We start from the raw sequence: 21,059 nt of genomic DNA on the forward strand, positions 1-21,059 counted from the left end.
TGCCCATTTAGCCTGTTTGGTGACAACACAGCAGTGGGTTTCCAGCTGTATTGGGTTATTGAGGGGGAAAGGCTGGAGTGAGGATAAAAACCTAAAGGTCGTCAGTGGGGAAAGACTTCCGCACAGATGGCAAATTAATGGTCTCAAATAGTGGTCACCCAGTCTGTCTCAGCTGCTGCTAAACAGGCAATGAAATACCCTCTGCCAGAACATCCCCAGTTGTTCTTGGTGCTCAGACCCCACCTGAAATCATCCCACAGCTTCCTCTTCCAGCATGCACCCCTGGTCTTTGCTCAGAAATGACCCCACTTAACTTCAAGCACTTGTTTTGATTTTTTTCCCCTAAAACCAGGTCATTTTGATGGATGCTGGTGTGGGATAAGCCCTTTGGCAGGTAGCTGGCTTCCAGGAGGGAGAACATGGAAAAAAAGCACTGGGGCGATAGTACCTCATTCTTGTTCAGTAAGAAGGGGGCTGCAGCCTTGCCCTGAAGCCCTCGGTGACAGCATCACGCACCCTAGACAACAGAAAGATGGTCAGCATGCACCCCCAGCAGTGCCAGCTGTTGTGCTACAAGAAGAGAGAGAAGGTAAAGGATGCAAGAGAGATGTGCTCTGGGAGCGAGCTGACCTCTCTCTTCCTGACACACTACAAACAAATCTTTAGCTCTTCATCCACAGAACCTGCATCTTAAAAGAGGAAGTAATTTATGTTTATCTCCACCAAGAAGAACAGGGGATTGAAGAATGATGTTTGCCTGCAATGGTGGTTCTCTTGCAGAGCTGGACAAAGATCCCAGATTTCCCAGAGACACACGTAAAACTTCCAAAAGCTGGCTAAATCCAGGTTAAGTACACAGATGAGCATCAATAGGTGAACATTCTTTCCCATCACATTTCCTTCCTGAAACTACCACTGATCAGGTTGCACAATTTGAGAACTTGCACTGTACTGGGAGATGAACCATTTCTAAAAGCAAGGGATGAGAAGTAGCTCCACTTTCACGTCACAAGCAGCAAACCTTTGCAAATGATTCGTTTTCCTCCCCTCCTAGCCACTTGTGTTTCAGGAAACATTTTGCTCAAGAGTAGATCTTTAAAGACATTAGATGATAAGTGATCCATACCAAGAGGCTGGCTAGTTTAAGCCTGGCTACTTTGATCATAGATGGATTTTATTTTCTAGTTAGTTGGCAGACACGTGTACTGTTATGCAGGCAGAGGATTCTCCTGGCCATCTCACTTCCTAGCCAGAAGAGCCAATACCACAGCGCTCTGCTGCTTTTGCTTATTCAGTTATGAACTAAACTGCAGTATCTGTCCAATTCCAGCTCCCAGACAGGAAGGAAAGTGGGCAGTGCTTGAGGATTCTTACTTTTTCGCATATCACGGTTATGTTTAACATGCTCCATGCTCGTAGCAGCCAAAAAGCCATTTGCAGCAGCCTTCAGGCACAGCCTGCTTCCCCAGGGGGCCATTCTGGGCACAAAGAACCGTTGCTAAAAGTTGAGTGAGGTCATACATCTGGCAAATATAATGGCAACAAATTAAACTACTTTTTTAAGAACTTGGCTTCCAGTGTGCCTTGGAGATCCAAAACAAAATCTTTAACTCTTTATAGCCTCCTCATGCAGAGCTCACCACAAGCAGTTTTCAAGGTAAGTCATATCCCTGCATTGTGTAGAAGTGATGTTGGACCAGATACATACGTGCTCCTCCTTGCTCAGCTGATCCACTGCTCCCCGCGTGATCAGCTTCCCAAATCAGCTGCTGTAGATGTTCCCAAGTCAAAAATCATGAGTGTAAAACCAAAGGTAGATTCAAGCCTCCACTCTGGATGCTATCCTGTCCTCAGTGCATGAGAAACATGGATGGAGTTGAGCATGGAAGATAAGGACATGACGGCTCCTCAGACATTTTTGAGGTTATTGCTCAATGTTAAAGGGTGAGAATTATAATTTAAAGTGTTGTGCTTTCTGCACTTTGCTTGCTTCTCAAGCAGTACCCTCTCTTTAGAAGTGCTGGTACATTTTAAGTCCTGAAATCCCTCTCAAGGTAAGAGTCTATAATGAGGGGAAAGAGAGCACATTGCTGAGATGTGGGAAAACAAAATGATTGAGATGGAGAGAACTGTCAGAAGAAATTCCCTCCGTATTACCGCTCTTGCTACCTAAATCACATTAGGTTTGTTAGATTCCCTCTTCTTCTAGCTCCCCATGGCCACCCACTGTGGGTTACTTTCACAAGAATAGATTGCATTGATCAAATGAGTGCTTTTATGAAGTTGAGTACAGAAAAGCAACCTTCACTGCATCTCATTAGCTTGCCCTTCAGCACCTGAGCATCTTCTATTTTACAAGCACAATTATCTTTCAAATGGATTCACTCAGAACATCTGAAAGGAAAAAGCATCTTTATCAAATGTGCCCAAGTCATTTGTATTGTATATAGTATTTTAGGGAGAATGGCAAATTGCTTCTGTGGTCTCTAAGACATTAGAGATTACAAATTAAAAGGAAAAGAAGTGAAGCTTGAAAACTGATGACTTGGAACAGCTTAAGTTTTCTTCTCCCCTCCCCACCCCCACAAGTCAGCCCACAACTCTGGGGATCAGGCTGATAAAGTAGACTCTTACAACTCATTTTTGTCACTGCTTCAGTGGCAGAACGGCCTTCTTCTAGCAGAAAACTGGCCCTGTGCACTTTTGAATCCTCTCCTTCCCACCCATCCTGTCACGACATCAGTTCATTTCAATGAAAATGTCAGTCTCTGAACAGAAAGCCTCTGAAAGCTTATAGCAGGAGCATGGAAGAATTTCACTGAATTGATTCCATTAGCGTAATCTAAGAGAAAATAATAATTTATCAGAGTGGGAGCTTAGAGACAGAAAACAAACAGTCTGTGGTGGAGCAGAGAGAAACTCAGATTTATAATCCACCCAATAAGCATGGAAATGAGAAAGCCCTCATCTTCCTGCAAATGAAAAAGAGTGAAATATTGTGATGATGCCAACAAGGGGTTCTTAGAGATGTGGAAAGTACCAGAATGGAAGGAGACCAGAAGCTTCCCAGCGATGACAAGGGAATGCAAACAGCTTCATCCAGATGGGACAAGAAGATTAACACCGTTCAGATGCAGTACAGGCAGACACAGCCTGCAACAGGAACAGGTGCAAAAAAAAAAACAACAAAAAACAAAAGGGTCTGGCCTTAAGATCTGCTAAGCCCTGTGTGAAACAAGAATGCCAGCCAGGCCTCCAGCAAGCATCTGAAATGCCCATGGCACATCTGGAGATGGGGGCTTTGGAAGCACTGGAGCCTGCTGTGACAGCCAAGGGCAGGCGTTGAGGCAAATTCCCTCTTTTAAGAGGTCAGAAAGACGGTAAAGGAGGAGGGTTTCATTAACCCTGAAATGCTCAAGTTCCCACAGCTCATTTCTTCAGGAATGTACGTAATAGTTTATTACAAGAAAGGAGATCTCCAGTACATGTTAGCAGAAGAGGTGTTGGAGAACAGGATCTCCCAGAAGTCCAAATTCTTGTGCAGCTACATATTGAACACCTGCTAAAGCCTTGAAAGAGTCTTAGAGGTGTGATGCGAGGAGAACGGTGACAGCATAGGTGTGAGTGATGAGCTATTCGACTGCGAAAACATCTGCAAAATGACTGAAAATTCAAGAGAGTCCAGTGTGAGAAGAGGGAAGGTTTATGACCGCAGCAAGCATGCTGCTATTTGGTTGCCTTTTCTCTCCCTGCCTTTAATTTAAGAAGTGGACAAATAAAAAGCAAAAGCTGCTTGGCAATCCACTCTGCAATCTGATCTAGTAGAGCTAGGACCTTTCCTCCAGCCTCAGCTCAGCAAACCATTTTTCACACACTGCATGAGGGAGCAGGTTAAATCCTTCCACTGGAAAAGCCTCTGCACAAATCCAGGATCTGATCCACTTTGTCAGATTTGCCAGGCACCATTTGGGGTTTGGTCGGACAGACCCTTCGACAGGTGGGAGTTGCACTAGGATATCACATGCTTGCTCTGACTTGAGAACAGAGGTGAACTCCCACTGGCCAGGATATCCTGGGAGCTCTTGCGACATATAGCCAGCAACAAGCCGAACGGCCTGGGCCAGACATTTGACAACTCTAGGATGCTTAAACATTTTAAGGTTAACTCAGCAGCAGCTAAGGCAGAACAGATGCAGCCTTTCTAGCTGGTTGTTACAGTATCTGGAAAACACAAGAAATCACAATCATCATCCACTCTTACAAATATTTTCCTCCTTTTATTCTAGTAAAGTAACAAAGTTTTGTATTTACAGATACAATAACTGTACATATCAATTAAAAATTGACTGCTCTCAAAATCATTAAAGTCACACACAGTCTGTTAAGAACACAAACCACTGCAAACCTCCAAGAGCCTCCATCTCTGCTCCTTTCTCACAAAATCAGTTCGCTTTGTTCTGAATGATTTTCTGCTGGTTCTCTAGGCACTCCTTCAGCTTGTCCTCTGTAAGTGTCAGTCTCTGCTCCAGGATGGAAACTGTCTGCAAAACAAAAGGAAAGCTGCTGCTCAGCCACTCACAAAGACAAGCTATGTATGCCACTGTACTGTCGGTGGGTAATGAAATCCTAAATTCAAATGGAGTATTTTGAGAGATTTCATGACTGTAACTCCAGGATCAAGCAAGAAAACCCTCCCAGTGTAAGGCAGCACAGTCAGGTGACAGAAAGGAGTTAAAAACCAAAATGGCAGTATCTACCTCAACATGATGCCCGAGTATTTGTGTAATCCAGTTACTTCACAAAGGGATTGTTATAGCTTTCTCCTAGAGCTGAAGTCATCATGGACAGGATACACAGGAAGAACATTTTAACCACGTGGTATTAAAAGCCTCTGCTGAAAACCTTTTATTGATCGCTCCGAGGTAATCAGGGGACCTACCTATGCAAACCACTTGCAGCTTCCAAAGACACCAGAATGGCTGATAACAGGCAGTGATTATATTTAATGCTTTAATACCCATAAACTTATCAGCAATCAATAGATTCATATTCTGAGCATTTTTGCTGCATAAATAACATCCTCTTTCAAAAACAAAAGGATGTCCAGAACCTCAGACTTTAATAAAGTAATTCAAATAAACTTGGACAACTGCTATTTGTATAGAAGTTATACATAGAAAGTCTTTTAATAGCACATTTCATAAACACATCACTAAGTGCTTGACAAAGGAAAGCAGGTCTCTTTATCCTCATTTTTACAGCTGGGGAAACTAAAGCACAAAGAAAGGAAGCAGCTTGGCTAAGGTCACTTGAGTGACCACGAAAAATCTCCTGCAAAATGATTTGGGGAATGAGAAGAATGGTGGGGAGAGTAAGGAGAAAACACAGTCATGGTGAAAACACAACGTCAAGCACTACTGCAAAACGGTTTCCCTCAGACACATCACAACACCACGTGTTAACAGTCAGGACGGGTTCTGCACCATAGGATTTGCCGGAACACATTTCCCCACTGCCTTCCCCCCCGACCCCCAAACACAGCTCAAAGCTTCTTTCTACTCACACACCACTGACCTGTAAAGAGGCAGAATCACAGAATGGCCTGTGTTGGAAGGAACCTCAAAAATCACCCAGTTCCAACCCCACTGCCATGGGCAGGGACGCCACCCACTAGATCAGGTTGCCCAGGGCCTCACCTAACCTTGTCTTGAACACCTCCAGAGATGGGGCATCCACAGCTTCTCTGGGCAGCCTGTGCCAGTGCCTCACCATCCTCCAAGTGAAAAATTTCCTCCTAACCTCTCATCTAAATCTCCCCTCTTTTAGTTTAAAACCATTCCCCCTTGTCCTATCATTATCTACACCAGTAAAGAGTGCTTCTCCATCCCCTTGATCAGGTGGCCTGCAGTAGACCCCCCAGTAAAGGACAAGCTGTCCTTTATTGGTGCAGTCTTTAACTCTCACCCATAAGCTCTCAGCCTTTACATGCCTGTTTCTCAAAGGCAAATCTTCAAAATCAATTCCTTCCCTAATGTAGAGGGCAACACCCCCTCCCTTCCTTTCCCGTCTATCCCTTCTGAAGTGTTTGCAGCCCTCTCCCTGTGTCCCATGTCCCCAGCCACCTCTCACCACTGCCGCCCCACAGGTGTGCCCCAAGAACAGGAGGAGTCAACTCCTGCTGTGTAACCCAGACTTGCTACAACCATAACAAGCTCTGCCCAAAGGAACAAACCCTGCATTGCTCAGATATTCCCCTGGCCTATGGCATTAGCATCATTTAGTTTTATTCTCCTCTATTTCTACCTCTTTGAGGTGCAAGAGCTGCTGTATACAGAGAGCCCGAAGAAAACTTGGGGAGGCACCAGGTACCATCCCACAGCTAGCAGGAGCTCTCCTGTCTGTTCAAAGGAGAGAGGATTTTATCTGATTTGAACCTAGCCATGGCTACTACCTAGGGGCTGCCTTACAGATGTCAGGAGCACAGCGGCTCAGGGAAGAACACAGCAGGCTGAATGTCTGCAGGGGTTTACAGCAAAGATCTCAGCCTGCAAACAACCAGACAGAGAAAGAAAAGCAGCAGGGATCCTGGCTTTTCCATTTAGAAAAGAACAAGTGACTCAAGACTCAGTGTTCATTCAAAATGTGGGGGGTAGCATTGCATTCAATTTCCTTTAAAAAGGGATGTAATCAGGTGAATCAGATCCTGGTCACACAACCCTGCAAGAAGCAAAGGCCCAGGTTACTTGCAGCCACTGCTACATGCAGGACGGTGAAACAAAGCACAGATAAAGTGGATTTCAGAAAATGTTGAATGTGAGAAAAAGCTGCAAGAAATATGCTTTCTGCTTATACTTGTATGCAATTTCCATTTCAATAAACTTGTAGTGAGCATTTTTTGGAAACTACAAGTGGAAAAGGAGAAGTCAGAAATGAAATCCAGTAAGTCCAAAGAACTTCAGAGCACAGTCCATTCAGGTTTGAAATACATGATGCCCAAAATACACAGGGCACCTGATGTCCTAGTAAGGTAAGGGAAAGTGCAAAAATGTTATTACTATTATATAGTAGTTTACACACATACAAAAAGCTACTTTATTCCCAACTGACAGAGTTTTACAAAGCTTCCATGTTGCCATTCATAAGGCAACTCCTTGTTGGTACACAAATCAAACTGCTACGTGATTTTGCTATTACTTTTCAAGAAGGTAATGAACCAACAACTACCCCAAGGAGGCACATGCCACCAGGCAGACTCAGTGAGGGTTCACCTTATGCAGGTTTGTGCTCATTCTGTTTCCCTGTGGTAGGATCCCGGCTTCCCATGGTGTCAGAAGCCGATTACTTTTCTTCACTGCATACCAGGAAATGTTCATGAGAAACTATGTTAAAAAAAATAACAATAAAAATATATATGTATATATATATTGCATCCTACTTACTTTTAAGTTCTGGTGAATATTCAGCTCCATCCTCCCTAATCTGAGGGATCCAGCAGTCACATTTGCTTACATCATGACAAACTCCCCATGCCATTCCCTCAACGTTATTTTTACTCCCTCAACCCAGTAATACTAGAGATCCGTGATGCCAATCCAAATGCCAGACCTACATACACTTTCAGTTTTCATCAGCATCTTTTCTTTAAGTCCTGTTAAACGTTTCCTTGCCTGACCATGCAGTAGGGACAGTTTAATCACTGTTAGCCCCAAGGTGGAGGTTTTTGCAGAGCCCTGGGGTAATCCACCCAGCATCTTTTGAGGACTCTTTTTGATAAGCAGAGCCTGGTGCTAATTGAATCCCAACAGAAACCAGCTCAACAACTGCCAGAGGAAACCTGAAAAGCAGAGTCCAGAGCTGAGGACATTCACACTCCTCAGGTGACCCCCAGGGTCAGACTAGGAGAGCAATGACAGAACTAACTCCATGTGGGTAACCAGGAGAGAGATCAAGCTAGCCAGATTAACTAATTAATTTAACAGGCCATTAACTAAAACCAAGTACTTAGTGTGGAGCTGGGGGTGAAGTGGCCAAGAGCATGGGAATGGATAATCCCATGCCCAGCCAGCCAAGGGATGTCCACAAGCAGCACACAGGATTTTCAAGTATGCCAGATTCTCACCAGCTTTGACTGAATAACAGCAGAGTGGACACAACACCGCTCCAGTTCATTACTGGTAATCGCAGGACCCCCAAAAACATTGATTTGCACAATGTTACTCAGATAGGTAACAACACAAGGAACACAGGCATACACAAGGACTGCAAAGCAGGTGTGCCTTGCAGATGTAGAGGCTAAATGTTACAGTTGAGCTTCTTCTGGTCCTGTCATCATTAACCATTTCATAACATAAAACCCCTTTCTCCACTGATCTGCCTTCTCTGAGAGGTAGTTTCCTAGCCTTACTTCAATAAAAAGGTTGCTAAAATTTGCTCCATCCCTAATGTTAACGGTTTCACTAAAGCATGTGCTAAAAACTGTTCTGCAGGGCACTAACGTGTAATGTATCAAATAGCCCAAGAAAGAGCATTAGCTCTGCCTCTTCGGATTTTTCTTCCCATATGACATGTTAATCTACAAAGACAGCATTTTCTTTCCAGTTTATTAAAAAAAAAAAACATCTTCCTGCAAAAGGTCAGTAAATGCAAAAATGTTACAATGGAAAAAATCTATCAATCTAATAACAAATGGAAAAATAGGGATTTCTATCCACAAAGCACAAAGACATTGGAATGACCACATCTCTGTATTAGGATTACATCATTATTTAATTCTCTTCTGTGTACCATCTTATAATGATGTTAGAGGGATAATACAGTGCCCTGAACTTCTAAGTGTATGGCAAGCGTCAATCAAAGTGGAAGAGGCTTTATGCTGCTTATCCATACCAGCACTCCCGTCAGGATGCTGTAAGGAGCTGCATTTATTCACCATGTTGGCAGCTAAAGCTAGGACATTCAGAACAGGACATTCCGTCATAAAAAAAAAGCTGCTCAGGCATCCAAGGGGCCAACAAAGTCCCTCCTTGGCAAGTGCCGATGAGTGGGTTCAGAGGTACCTATCTATACTTTCTCTAAATTAATCCAATGAGCAAACTAACTACCAGGTGAACACTTTCTACTCAGGCAGCCACAGGAAAAAAAAAAAAAGTCTCCTTCCACAAACAACAGCTTAAAATACCAGACTTTAACGTAAAAATTGAGGCTCATGGGAGAACGTGTTCAGAAGTCACACCGAGGTTCAGGTGCAGACCCGTCCAGTGGGCAGCGCCCTTTCCTCCTGCCATACAAAGCTTTGCCATGACTTGCTGTCAGTCTCCCTTCCACCTCAGCAACTGCACCTAGGGAAACTCAAAGGAGACCCCTGCTATTAGCCAGCAGCACTCTTCAGGCACAAATCTTAGCTTAACACAGTTTTGAGATGGGATCAGAACATTCAGTACCTCTGAATCATTTTCATCAAGAAGTGGTGGTTTAAACTAACCAAGGGAGAAAATCTCATATCTGAAAGTACAAGAACACAAAGCCTTCACTGACAGTAACACTTTACATAGCAAACACACACAGTGCTCTCTGAATGCCAGGACTTGCCTTACGCTACTGGTCAAAGTCTTCATCTCAGAGATCAAGTGCACTATTAACATTCCTTTAGAAATAATTTCACATTAAAAATGAATAAATAAATACAAGACAGCACTTTTTCCATTCAAACTAAAACAAGATCTCCTACCCCAAGGACATTTTAAGTAAGTTCTGTAGCTTCTTACCTCCTTCCTTGTTTTGAATGCAAACTCTGAAGTAAATTCTCACAAAGTCTGTTTGCATAAAGTATTTCACAGCAGCATGATTTAAGGATAGCACATTATTTCAGAATGAAACTGTTTCATTCAGTCATTTAGTCTTCCCCCCATCAATATTTCCTTAATGCATCTTCATAAATTTTCACACTTACTTTGTAACATGCTTCAATTCCACAAACTTTTCTATCTGGCACTACAAAACACTTCGCCCCAGCGCGGCTAGCCAGGGCCATACTGGTCAGAGTTGCTGTACAACCATGGGTTACAAAGTCCCAGAAGCAAACCAGATGGGGTTTTCTAAACCTGTGCTCCTTCCACCTCCCAGTACACTCCATTTTCTGAAGTCCTTTAACTAGATTGCAGAAGTGGCTTTGACGGCCATGCAACAGGCCCAGTATAGCAACACGAGTGTTGCTGCTTACAGTGCTCATTCAAACCTTTCTCTCAGAAAAAAACCCACATACATAGTACCTGAAAATTCTAGTCTCATCCACTTGGCCAGACCAAGCAGCAAAGTAGACAAGATACCACTACTGAAATACCACAGTGATCAAATGGCCCCTGGAATATAGAAAAATGGATATCCTTTTTATTAAATCAAGCCTAGACTCCCAAGATGAGGAGTCACAAGCTCTGCCAATGTCCTCTGTGCAATGCAGGGACTCAAGGCATGCGTGTCATCTGCAACTGGGCCCTTCAACTTACAGTCCTTTTACTGAGATGTTTCAGCACTGTTGCTTCAGGCTCAATGGCTGATCAGCCAAAGCTAAACTGATGGCACTTGCATTGGATGCTGCAAGTTTTGGGGAGGGAAGGGCTGCACCGCCTGCTCAGCTATGGGCAGCCTCCCTGGTGCACAGCTCCCAGACCTCGGGGAGCCAACCAGCCAAAGGAGTCAGGAGACTTCATGTTTCCCCATACAGTATGAAAATACAGCGAGTTAAGATGAGCTATGATGAAATATCCAAGTAGGTACTACAAAAGTGCTGTACCATGCTTAGCAAATCCAAAAGGCTTAGAGGTCTCCCCAGCGACAAGGATGAGGGTGTGCTTCAAAGACATCCTATATACTTTCCCTGCCACCCAATTTAACTCTGAAAGGATGTTAATCACTTAGCTGAATTAACTCAACTGCTGGTACCCAGTAGATAACCAGCAACTTATATTAAGCATATCAAAGGATACTTCTTCAAGGTCTGCTTGTAAAAATGCAAATCATTGGAGATGTCGAGTGTTCCTGCCTGTTGAAGGCTAAGAGAAGGTAAAGGTCTGCTGCACCTCCAGGGAGACAATCAGCATTTTTGAGAACCTGGCCTCTGGGCAGTGTCATGCTAATACAGCAGTATCACTGGGAGTGTGTTTAATTTAGGCAGTCTTAGAAAGCAGAAAAATCCTTAGAGATTTCTGTAACAAGCGTATTTTGGAAGTGAATTTCAGAACTTGGATGATACTATATAAGGACTGGCAAGAAACAGGGTACTTCATTTATTTTGAGTAAGAGATCATCAAAGCTACTGCGTCTCCAAAAGACGGTTCTGCATCATAAGAAATAATCTCTATGCCCCTTAAATTAAGATTTAAAAACCAAGCTCATCTGGCATTTCACAGATTATTCGGATTGGAATGCTTGCTTTTTATTTTTAAAGATCACTTGGATTTCAAACAATTTCTTTTGGAATAAAAACTGATTGTTGTCCCTATTTGTTGGGACTTCTCATAGCCAGTGGGTGTTCAGGCAGTGAAAGCAACATACAAACCAAGACATTTGTGCAAGGCACAGGTAGCAGCCCTTGTGATCCACAAATAAATTAATAAAAAAAATATTAATTTACTTATAACTGCTTGAAGTCATGTACGGATTTATTTTATTAAACCCATTGTTTAATCTACTGTTGTGGTTTAACCCAGCCGGCAGCTAAGCACCACACAGCCATTTGCTTACCCTCCCCCCTCCCTCTCTGGGATGGGGCAGAGAATCAGAAAAAAATGAAAGCCTGTGGGTTGAGATAAAGACAGTTTATTAGGACAGAAAAGAAAATAATAAATAAATAAATAAATAATAATAATAATGTGTACAAAACAAGTGATGCACAATGCAATTGCTCACCACCCGCTGACCGATGCCCAGCCTATCCCCGAGCAGCCGGCCCCCCACCCCGGCCAGCCACCCCTATATATTGTTTAGCATGACGTCAGATGGTATGGAATACCCCTTTGGCCAGTTTGGGTCAGCTGTCCTGGGTCGGTCCCCTCCCAGCTCCCGCTGCACCCCCAGCCTGCCCGCTGGCAGGACAGAGCGAGAAGCTGAAAAGTCCCTGGCTTAGTGTAAGCACCACTCTGCAACAATTAAAACATCAGTGTGATATCAACATTATTCTCATCCCAAATCCCAAACACAGCACCCTACCAGCTACTAGGAGGAAAATTAACTCTATCCTAGCCAAAACCAGGACATCTACATTCAACATCTCAGAGAAGAAAGGGGCTGTTTATTCCTTACCAACACGTTTTGAAGACCATATCCCCAAATGTACGAAGTAAACTTGATTTACTCATTTGCATTACAAACACTGCACACACATTTTGAGTTTTATTTAAAAAGCATCCCATTTCTCCTCCAAGTCCTTTTTTTTGGTACTAAACAAATTTTTTACAAAATATTTTTCTCCCCACCTCTGCAATCTCTTCTGGAAGACGTGAGATAATCCTTTAATCTCACTGGAGCTAAACTGTCCTTCGGTTCTGGCTTGGATTACCTTTCAGATTTAGTAACTCTTCACATTTCACTGCGTTGTTTTCTCCCAGCTTCAATACCAGATTAGCTTGGGGATGGATTTGAAACTGTTTCCTGTGGGTGGATTACCACAGCTATTTACGAACTTTTATGGTAACCTCATACATAGAACCATTTAGGTTGGAAAAGGCCCTTAAGATCACCAAGTCCAGCCATCAACCTAACACTACTACTAAGTCCACCAGTACACCATGTCCCAAACACAATGTCCACAACTCTCTCAGATGAAGAGCTTGAAACACTTCACGTGGAACAGACACCTTCCTTCTTCCCATGTTAAGAACAGTGGCTTTTTCCTCAGTGCTCACTGCACACCTGTGCTAGGGATTATCAGGGTGAATGGAGCAACTGCAGGTGTCTGGAGTGAGGGCAAGACTATACAAACTCTTTATGATAACAATTGAGAATACAAATCTTCCACTGCAGCTAAGATGCTTAACTCACAGATGATCATCTTTCATCACAGCAGTTCAGCTGCAAATGCAGGAAATACATTTTAGATAGCACAGCAAATAATACCTGCTCATAATACCTACTCCATTTTAGTTTCAGCCAAAAATCATTTTTCTACTCCAGAACATTAAGGATAAGTTATCCTTAATCCAGCAAAATTACTGAGCATGTGCTACTCACCTGAAAAAGGCAAAGATTGCTTTATTTACATGTGAAATATGGCTACAAACCATGTTTAGAAAAAAGTACGAAGATGCTGTCAGGTTACATTAGACTGCTTTCTTACTTAAACCACAAAAAGACCTGACAGAGTTGTGGTGAGGAGAAGAGGAAAGCTTCATCGAATCAAAGACCTGTTTTTAAAGAAGGCTGTCAAAGCCCTTAAGAGTAAAATCACAGCATGAAGTTCACAACGTAAAAAGAAAGCTTCATAAATCTAAGGGGGACATATCTATTAGCTATAACATTTACTGCTAGACATGGTACGCAACAGCCACTAGTTTCTTTAGTTCTTACTAGAGAAAGTTGTATCAGAAGTGCCAACTGAAGGAGCAAGTCTGCTCAAGTGCATCCCGCTGCACAGGACATAATGCCTCTACAGCCTCAGCATTTCTACTTTCAATTGGTGTCTGGCAGGAAGAGACCTCTTAATAGAATAAAAACGATTCTGCTGTATCCAAGTACACGACACTCCACTTCATCTAGAAATCTATTGTCAACAGAGGGAAGGTGTTGGTAGTTGGTGAGCAGCAGACAATGCAGCTTCAAGCGCGCAGCTCAGTACAAAGCTGTGCACTGGGTAGAGATGACAGGGTCCAGCTGATTTCTTCCTATCACATCTTTCAGCAGAAAATTTTGAAAAAAACACAGCATTTTTTCTCCTTCCCACTTTTTACATTATACCCAGGTTAGCATGGTAAACCTTGAGATGATAGCTAAGGAAGTGTTAGAAAAACGATAATGCAAATATAAAATTAATCTGTTTCCCAGAGTAGTTTATCAGAACCTTAAGTTTCTTCCATATTATGTCTCCACATTATGTTAACACAGTGTTGGAAACTACGGTGAGCACAGAGAGTGCAAGAACTCGAGGTGGTACATTAGAAATATACCCAAGCTCCCACCGAGCTAACAAATTAGAAATTCCTGGAAAACCTGTAGACAGCTTCTGGAAATGGTGTGTCTGTCCCTTCTCCATAGCTAAGAAAACAACATAAAAAATATGGTCCTGCTTATGCCATTAGAGTTCTCTTTAAGCAAGCAATACACAGGAATTACGTAACAATGATTTTTAACAGAGCACCAGGAGACTACTGATAGTCTCAGCCCTTCTTGAAGAAGGGAAAAATGCTGATGCCTGTATTATGTTATTTATTCATGAAAGCTTTTAGTCGCATATTTATGAAAGCATTTTTTTTAAGAAGTAGTGGTGTCCTTCTTTCATTGAAATAAGTCTGCAATTCCCAAGTTCTTGTATAAGAAACACCCAACATTAGCTTGGATCTGCAGGAAGCAGCACCCAGTTATGCTTTGGCAGAAATGGCTAGGAAAGATAACCAGACAGGTATCACCAGCTTCCGTTTCCGTCTCACTCAGACCAGAGCTAGCAATCAGATTGCTGTTAGTCCACCTGGTCAACATCTGATGGCATGGAAGAGGTAGTAATGGTGCCGTGCTGGACCTGTGCTCCCTTCTGTGTTATAACCCATCAGCATGGTGTGCCCACAAGGGAAAAAACGAAGTTCAGCTACACCAGCAGGTACCCTCCAGTTACCTTCCATTTCTTTGCCCTGCTAACTGCCTGCATCCCCCCTTTCAAGAATCTCATCTCCTAGTACAGGGATAAAGAATTCTTTCATGTTCATTTGCACAAGCTTGATAGTTTTGTGTTAACTTGTTTCACTTCTAAATACTAAAATGAAAATGAAGCATTGCAAAACCATTTCAACAACACATCAGGTACATCTACTTGTACACATGCATGGTATTAATATAAACTACAACATACAAAAACTAGAACCAATGCGAAAATAAGTACTGTACAGACAGCGAAAAGCTACAGGTAAAAGGTTGCTGAAAGCAGTTACTCAAGGCAGTGTGTTTTTTTTTAAACTATAGTTTCAGGCCTATTTCCAAATTTATTCTAAAACCTACTAATTTATTCCTCCCCCAGTGATCTCAGTTTCTCTCTTTTTTCTAGGTTTAAAACAATGTTTGGATTTTTTTTTTAACGGTTACACAATACCTTCTAGAGATGTTTGCACTGCTTGTATCTAGTTTAAATCCCACATATACTGTTTACTGCAATATTTGCCTCCTCTAAACACCTATGAAGTTGAAAAGGAGCCATTACACATCCATCATCAGAACTGTGAATCTGATTTATGTAATGAAAGATAAAGATCACATTCCAAACTTACTAAGGAGACAAAAACAATAATAAAATATTTTGTGTATACACTTGGTTGCATTTTAATAACAAACATGCGGGTCTAACGTCATAGAAGATTTTTTTTTTTTCCCCTCTAGTGTTCTTAGGATTCTAAAGTTCTAAAGACTACAGAAAAGTGCTTTCTTGCATTTCTGCCAGATGAATTTTAAATATCTTGTGGTTTTCACTCTATACTATTTTAGACTGTCTGGAGTCCTGGAATGCTTTATATCCCTAAGTCAACCCTACTTCAAACCCCTGTTGAGCTCTCCAGTCCGTCATCTTACACTTTTTTTTTTTGATAACATACTTCTCTCGAGAGAAGAGAGCTAACTCAAACCAGTAATCAGTGTGTTCAATACACAGTGTTCAAGATCTGCTTGTTCTTCCCTAGAAACAACACTCAAACTCACAGAAAAGCCCTCCCACACAGATTTTTTCCTTATAACCACCGTGGTGTCATCTACATATCACCGGTGTTTACTATCCCATGCCTTCTCCCTGCTTCTCACATCCCTTAAAAATACACAATGAAATTCAGTCCTAGCTCAGAAATAAACATTTCCTAACACGAGCAATGAAGAACGATTTGGTTAAACAAACAAACAAATAAAAACAACCAAAAATACAGCTCTATTCTCAAATTCTTATTAAACAAACATATGCTGTGATGGATCACCATTACCAGTTGGTGCTGTTCAAGCATTACTTAGGGTCTCCGTAGAAGAACTGTATGTTAATGCTTCTGCAAGGGATTAGTTGTTTGTTACTTGTGGGTGAGAGGCATGTTTGTGAGAGGGGCACAGAAGGGCCCAGATGCGTAGACGGGAGGAGAACACTGTAGAAATTGGACTGCGTAGGTGAATGTTGGGTGAGGGAAAGGAAAAGGATCTGAACAGTCTGCCTATAGACTGCAATGTAACAGGGGAAGGACAAGAGGCTGATTACTCACCAAGACAGAGTCCTACTGCCTGCTATTTTAGCCACGCCTTCAGGCATTACCTTGGATAAACCTTGGCTAATAGGATAAGGTACTACAGCTAGCTCAATTAGCTCTCTGCTACACTGCAGTACAAAGGAATGAGGGGAAGAGCAGGGCCTGAGTTGGAAGCTGATGGGAGGGAACGGATAGTGTCAAACTGATAAGCAGATAAAAATAGATTTATCATTACACTGCTAAAAAGCAGAGATTTTGGACTAGCCACACTTATTCTATGAAGCTATTGCAAAATATTCCCCTTTTCATTACAAAACCAAACAGCAAACCATACCTGAGTCAGAACATCCAGCTGTCCCATGATATGTTCCAAGGTAGTTGCAAGACTGCTGTCCTGTTGCTGCTCGTGGTTGCTACCAGAATCCTGAGTTTTAGTTTTCTTAAGGTGAACACCACAATCCATTTCTGATAGCTAGAAAAATAAACAGACAATCTGCTATTGCAATGCAAACAGCTGGAGAAGGATTTCTGTTTTATGAGTGGTAAAGAACAATTTATGTTGGGAGACAGTCTATGCTATTAAAAGGGCAAGAGAGAAATGCAACTGTTTGTTCTTGACACAGTTAAAAAAGGAAAAGCTGCTGCGGAATCATCCGTCTCCACAGTCTGGAGGGGTGTGTATGTTGTTGTTGTTATTTTTTTTTAAAGCCTTCATGAGGAAAGGCAAAGCTTAGACAACAATCTTGGAACAATCCTGCTAGGTTTGAGATTTGTATATGCAAAGAGCTTTGGCACGTTCATGTGCTCCACAGACATAGACCGTACAGGTAAACGGAGACTTACTGGAGCCATGTGAAGTATTACCTCCAAATTACAGCATGAAGCAAGCTACTCTGATAGGAGTCAAAGTTATTTCACCCCAACAGTGTAAGAAGAAAAAGGTTTAGTGTACCACACTGTAAAAGGCTCTCTCCATCTTTGTTAGCTGCAGGAAGGCAAGGATGCAATACCGTAATTAATTTCACCAAAATGATCCAATATGCATTACAACACACAGTTTTGATTTAATGCTTATAATTTTATTTACATCTTGAACTGGTTCTCCCTCCTCAATGAGGTTAAGAACAAGGTTACTTTGAAGTTTCAATTTCAATTGTTTTAGTTATGCAAGCCTGAATATTTAATTCCAAATAAATTTTTAAAACACATATAGATCTTTACTAGAGAACTTATTCTTCTTTCCTTTCAAAATGCTATCTTCCTTCTAGAACAAATACTACTTGCATTACTTACTTCATTATCACCAGTAGAAGTTGAGTTTATCTAAACAAGTTAGCCAACTGATTAAGCAATTGCAGACTTATATTTCCTAATTTACACTAACAGACATGACTTGAATCTAAAGCCAAGATTGCGGCACTCAAAACGTAGTTCACCATGGCCCAGTGCCTGGTGCAGTTGCATCCCACGGACGGAACTTACCAACTTACTGCTCACGTAAATGGCTGGAGCTTGCAAATCAACAAAAAGCAAGGAATTCTGACGGACTGAAAAACGGGCTCTAGGAGTACCTTCGTCTCTTCTCTGCTATGAAGGCATTTCTGATTAGCACTCTATTTAACTATTTATCTCTACATTTGATGCAACAAGACCTTAGACCATCTCACATAACTTTAAACTGCTTAATGCAGTAAGATTATTCTTAGATAAAAATGTATGGAGGGTCTACAGGACCATGGTTCTCCATGAAAAAGCAGGCAGCTCACTGTCTTTTCCCTTAAGACTGGTTGGGAAGGGAAGTTCAGGCAGAACATGCTCCCTGTGCAACAGGACACAGATTGCTTGCAGCAATTCGGATTAGCCACAGCTCTTGGCCAGCACAGGTCACACTGCGCAGCCCTGGCACAGGAGCCACACTCGAACTACTTGTGTGCTGCAGGTTGCCCCAGAGCCACGTGTTGGTCACCGATGAACTAATTTGATTGACTAAAACACGCTTTTGCACATACAAGATAAAGCCAGCTTCACAAGGCTGCTATTTGCTGTGTAAATTTAAGAGCAAAACAAGAAAATGCAGTTGATCAACAGTGAATTAGCACTAAATAGCATGTTTTCTTGTTATGCTAAGACTGGCCATTATGTTTTGATGGTATAACTTTAGGCCAGCCAATCATGGCACAGCAGAAATTTCAGCAAGCTAACACTACATGCAACCCGCACTTAAAAAGCCCAAATGATGATGAGCCATCCACTTCAAAACCCATTAGAACAAGCTGACTCACAGAAGCAGAAAAATGACTGTAACAACATATTTTCTTCTCTAGCTTTAAAGCATATGTCAGACAGCTTTTCATAAAAATCTGCTGGGTTGAACTCAGTTGATATTCTCTTTGCTACAGTATGCAGTACGGAGACTTTAAGAGCATGGCATATTTGCAAGGGTGGTATTGCACAGATGTTCCCACACGTTAGGCTGTAAGGGACAAGTGGTCCTCATCAGGTCAAGGTGAAGCCAGGAGCAGCAGCAGCTCTGTGTCACATACACCACGTTCTGCAGATCAGCTCACAGGCTACGCACCACCACTGGGAAAAGCCCAGCAAGCCACCTCCATGAAGCTTGCATGGGTTTCTGAAGGCACTCAATGGCGGCAACACTCCTCCAAAACAGAATCTACATGTAAAATGTGTGACGGTATGGCGTACTGCCCCATTTCAAACACTACAGCTGCTTGAAAGCTTACAGACCTTCGTGATCAAGAAGATAACTTGTAGGTAGCATCTTCAGCAGTGAAGTTTCGAGCCTGTGCATGCCCCTAAATTAGGGATGCATTCAGCCAATGACAAAAAAACAAAACAAAGCTATGTCAATGGGTCATAGACAGCGACTCCCAAAAAGGAGTCTTTTAACTGACGAAGGTCTTTGAATACTCAGTTCTAACATCCTACCCTGCCACAGCAGGTGCAAGAATCAAGTATCCAACATCCACACCTACAGACACCACGTTGAATTGCTGCCCACAAGGAGTCAGGCAGAGAAACTGAAAGCAGCTTGCTCCAGCCTCTTACTCATCCCACCCGCTTGAAAGGCACGAAGCTGCAACCGAAATCTGGAAGCTGGCCAAGCAGGCCTCTCAAAGAAGGGTCCTGTATACACTACTCAACAAAGGTTAAGAATCTGCCCACCACGGGCACATCCAGGGCAAGGTGATCTCATTACAAACGCCTGCAAACCCTCAGCTAGCCACATATGAAAACACCACAAGCCTTAAATGCAGCCCACACCATACAGAGCAGCAGAAGGACAATAGCACAGGATGGGCGGATGGCCAGCCAGGCCAAGGTGGATGCTGCACACGCTGCCTCCTCTCAACTCAAAGGCGCTGCACTTTCCCTTTCACGGGTGAAACCAGAGCATTTGCATCCATCTGGATCAGACTCCATACAAGTCACTAGACTAATTTCAATTCACCTTTTTAAGAGCCTAAACACAAATATGTACTTGTAGCAACACTACCCAAAGCGTAACAGAAACCTTGTGAACCAGGGGGAACAGCGATATTGTGCAGTCTTCCTACCATGACTTTGAGAAGAAAGGCTGTTTTTTAATCCTTTCCAAATTTCCATGCTAAATTACCTTTTCCTTTAAGTGAACAAAAGCTTTTCCTGCATAAGCAGCACAACTGGGACTTCACAGAGCAGATGCTGAGGTGTTTACGTATCCTAAAACCAAGCGGACCTCCAGAATTTAGTTTGATATTAATTTCAGAAAGTTGCCAAACATTTATAAGAACTAAAACAAATTCTTCTTCATAAAAAAAAAAACAACAAAAACTAAAGAGACCGTGCAATGCTTAGAGCAACATGTTATTTCCCATAAACACCACCTTCACTTCTGTGATAGGTCAAATACAGCAGCAGCACTGGTTGGAGCTGCAGTAAGACAATGACGCTGCCTCTGTAGAACTGCATGTACAGCCTCCAAATTTGACAGTGGTGAGCATCATTGTGTGGTCTTTCAAAACCCTGCCCTCACATTTTAATAACAACCACAAATATAGATAACAACAACATATATAGATAATATATAATAACAACATATATAGATGTGTAAGTAATATATATAATTTGAAGGGAATACTTATATTCAAAGGGAATTTTGCACCCAGGTGAGGAAAAACTTAAGTGCCTCCAGACTAAAACTACTTTCAATTTGATAAAAAAGGATTAAATCAACCCTATTACTGACCACAAAAATGGACAAAGAACCCTTCGCATAACAAAGTACAGCTCCCCTAAACTTAATAGGGATCTAAACCCTGCGGCGAGCCAGCCACTATTGATTTAAATTCAAACCAGCTTTAAAAATGATGTGGAAGAAGGGACAGACCACTTGGGTGGAATATAGGAACACTGTCAGAGAATGCAGGGATGTAATGAGGAAGGCCAAGGCCCGGTTAAAATTAAATTTAGCAAGAGACATCAAGGACAACAAGAAGGGCTTCTTCAAATACATCAGCAGCAAAAGGAAGACTGAGGAAAATGTGGGTGCACTGTTAAACGAGGTGGGTGCCTTGGTGACGGCAGATAGAGAGACAGCGCAGTCACTGAATGCCTTCTTTGCTTCAGTCTTCACTGCTAAGGCTAGCC

General features: G+C 42.3%; 1 protein-coding gene across 3 annotated transcripts in view; it reads right to left on the reverse strand.

Annotated features, from left to right (window-relative positions):
- Window positions 1–4,257: 4,257 nt before the first annotated feature.
- POC1A (POC1 centriolar protein A) overlaps window positions 4,258–21,059 on the reverse strand; it is a 57,248-nt gene continuing 40,446 nt past the window's right edge. For 2 of the 3 annotated variants that reach the window (XM_080606453.1, XM_080606452.1), the window contains exons 10-11: window positions 16,747–16,884; window positions 4,258–4,541 (exon numbers count right to left, since the gene is read on the reverse strand). In XM_080606453.1, coding sequence (XP_080462579.1) covers window positions 4,443–4,541; window positions 16,747–16,884 — 237 coding nt within the window. In that variant the 3' untranslated portion in view covers window positions 4,258–4,442. The remainder of the gene's footprint in view (window positions 4,542–16,746; window positions 16,885–21,059) is intronic. The other variant, XM_080606454.1, reaches the window with a different exon arrangement.

The sequence above is a fragment of the Anser brachyrhynchus genome, assembly GCF_964034855.1.
Source record: "Anser brachyrhynchus genome assembly, chromosome: 10".
NCBI lineage: Eukaryota > Metazoa > Chordata > Aves > Anseriformes > Anatidae > Anser > Anser brachyrhynchus.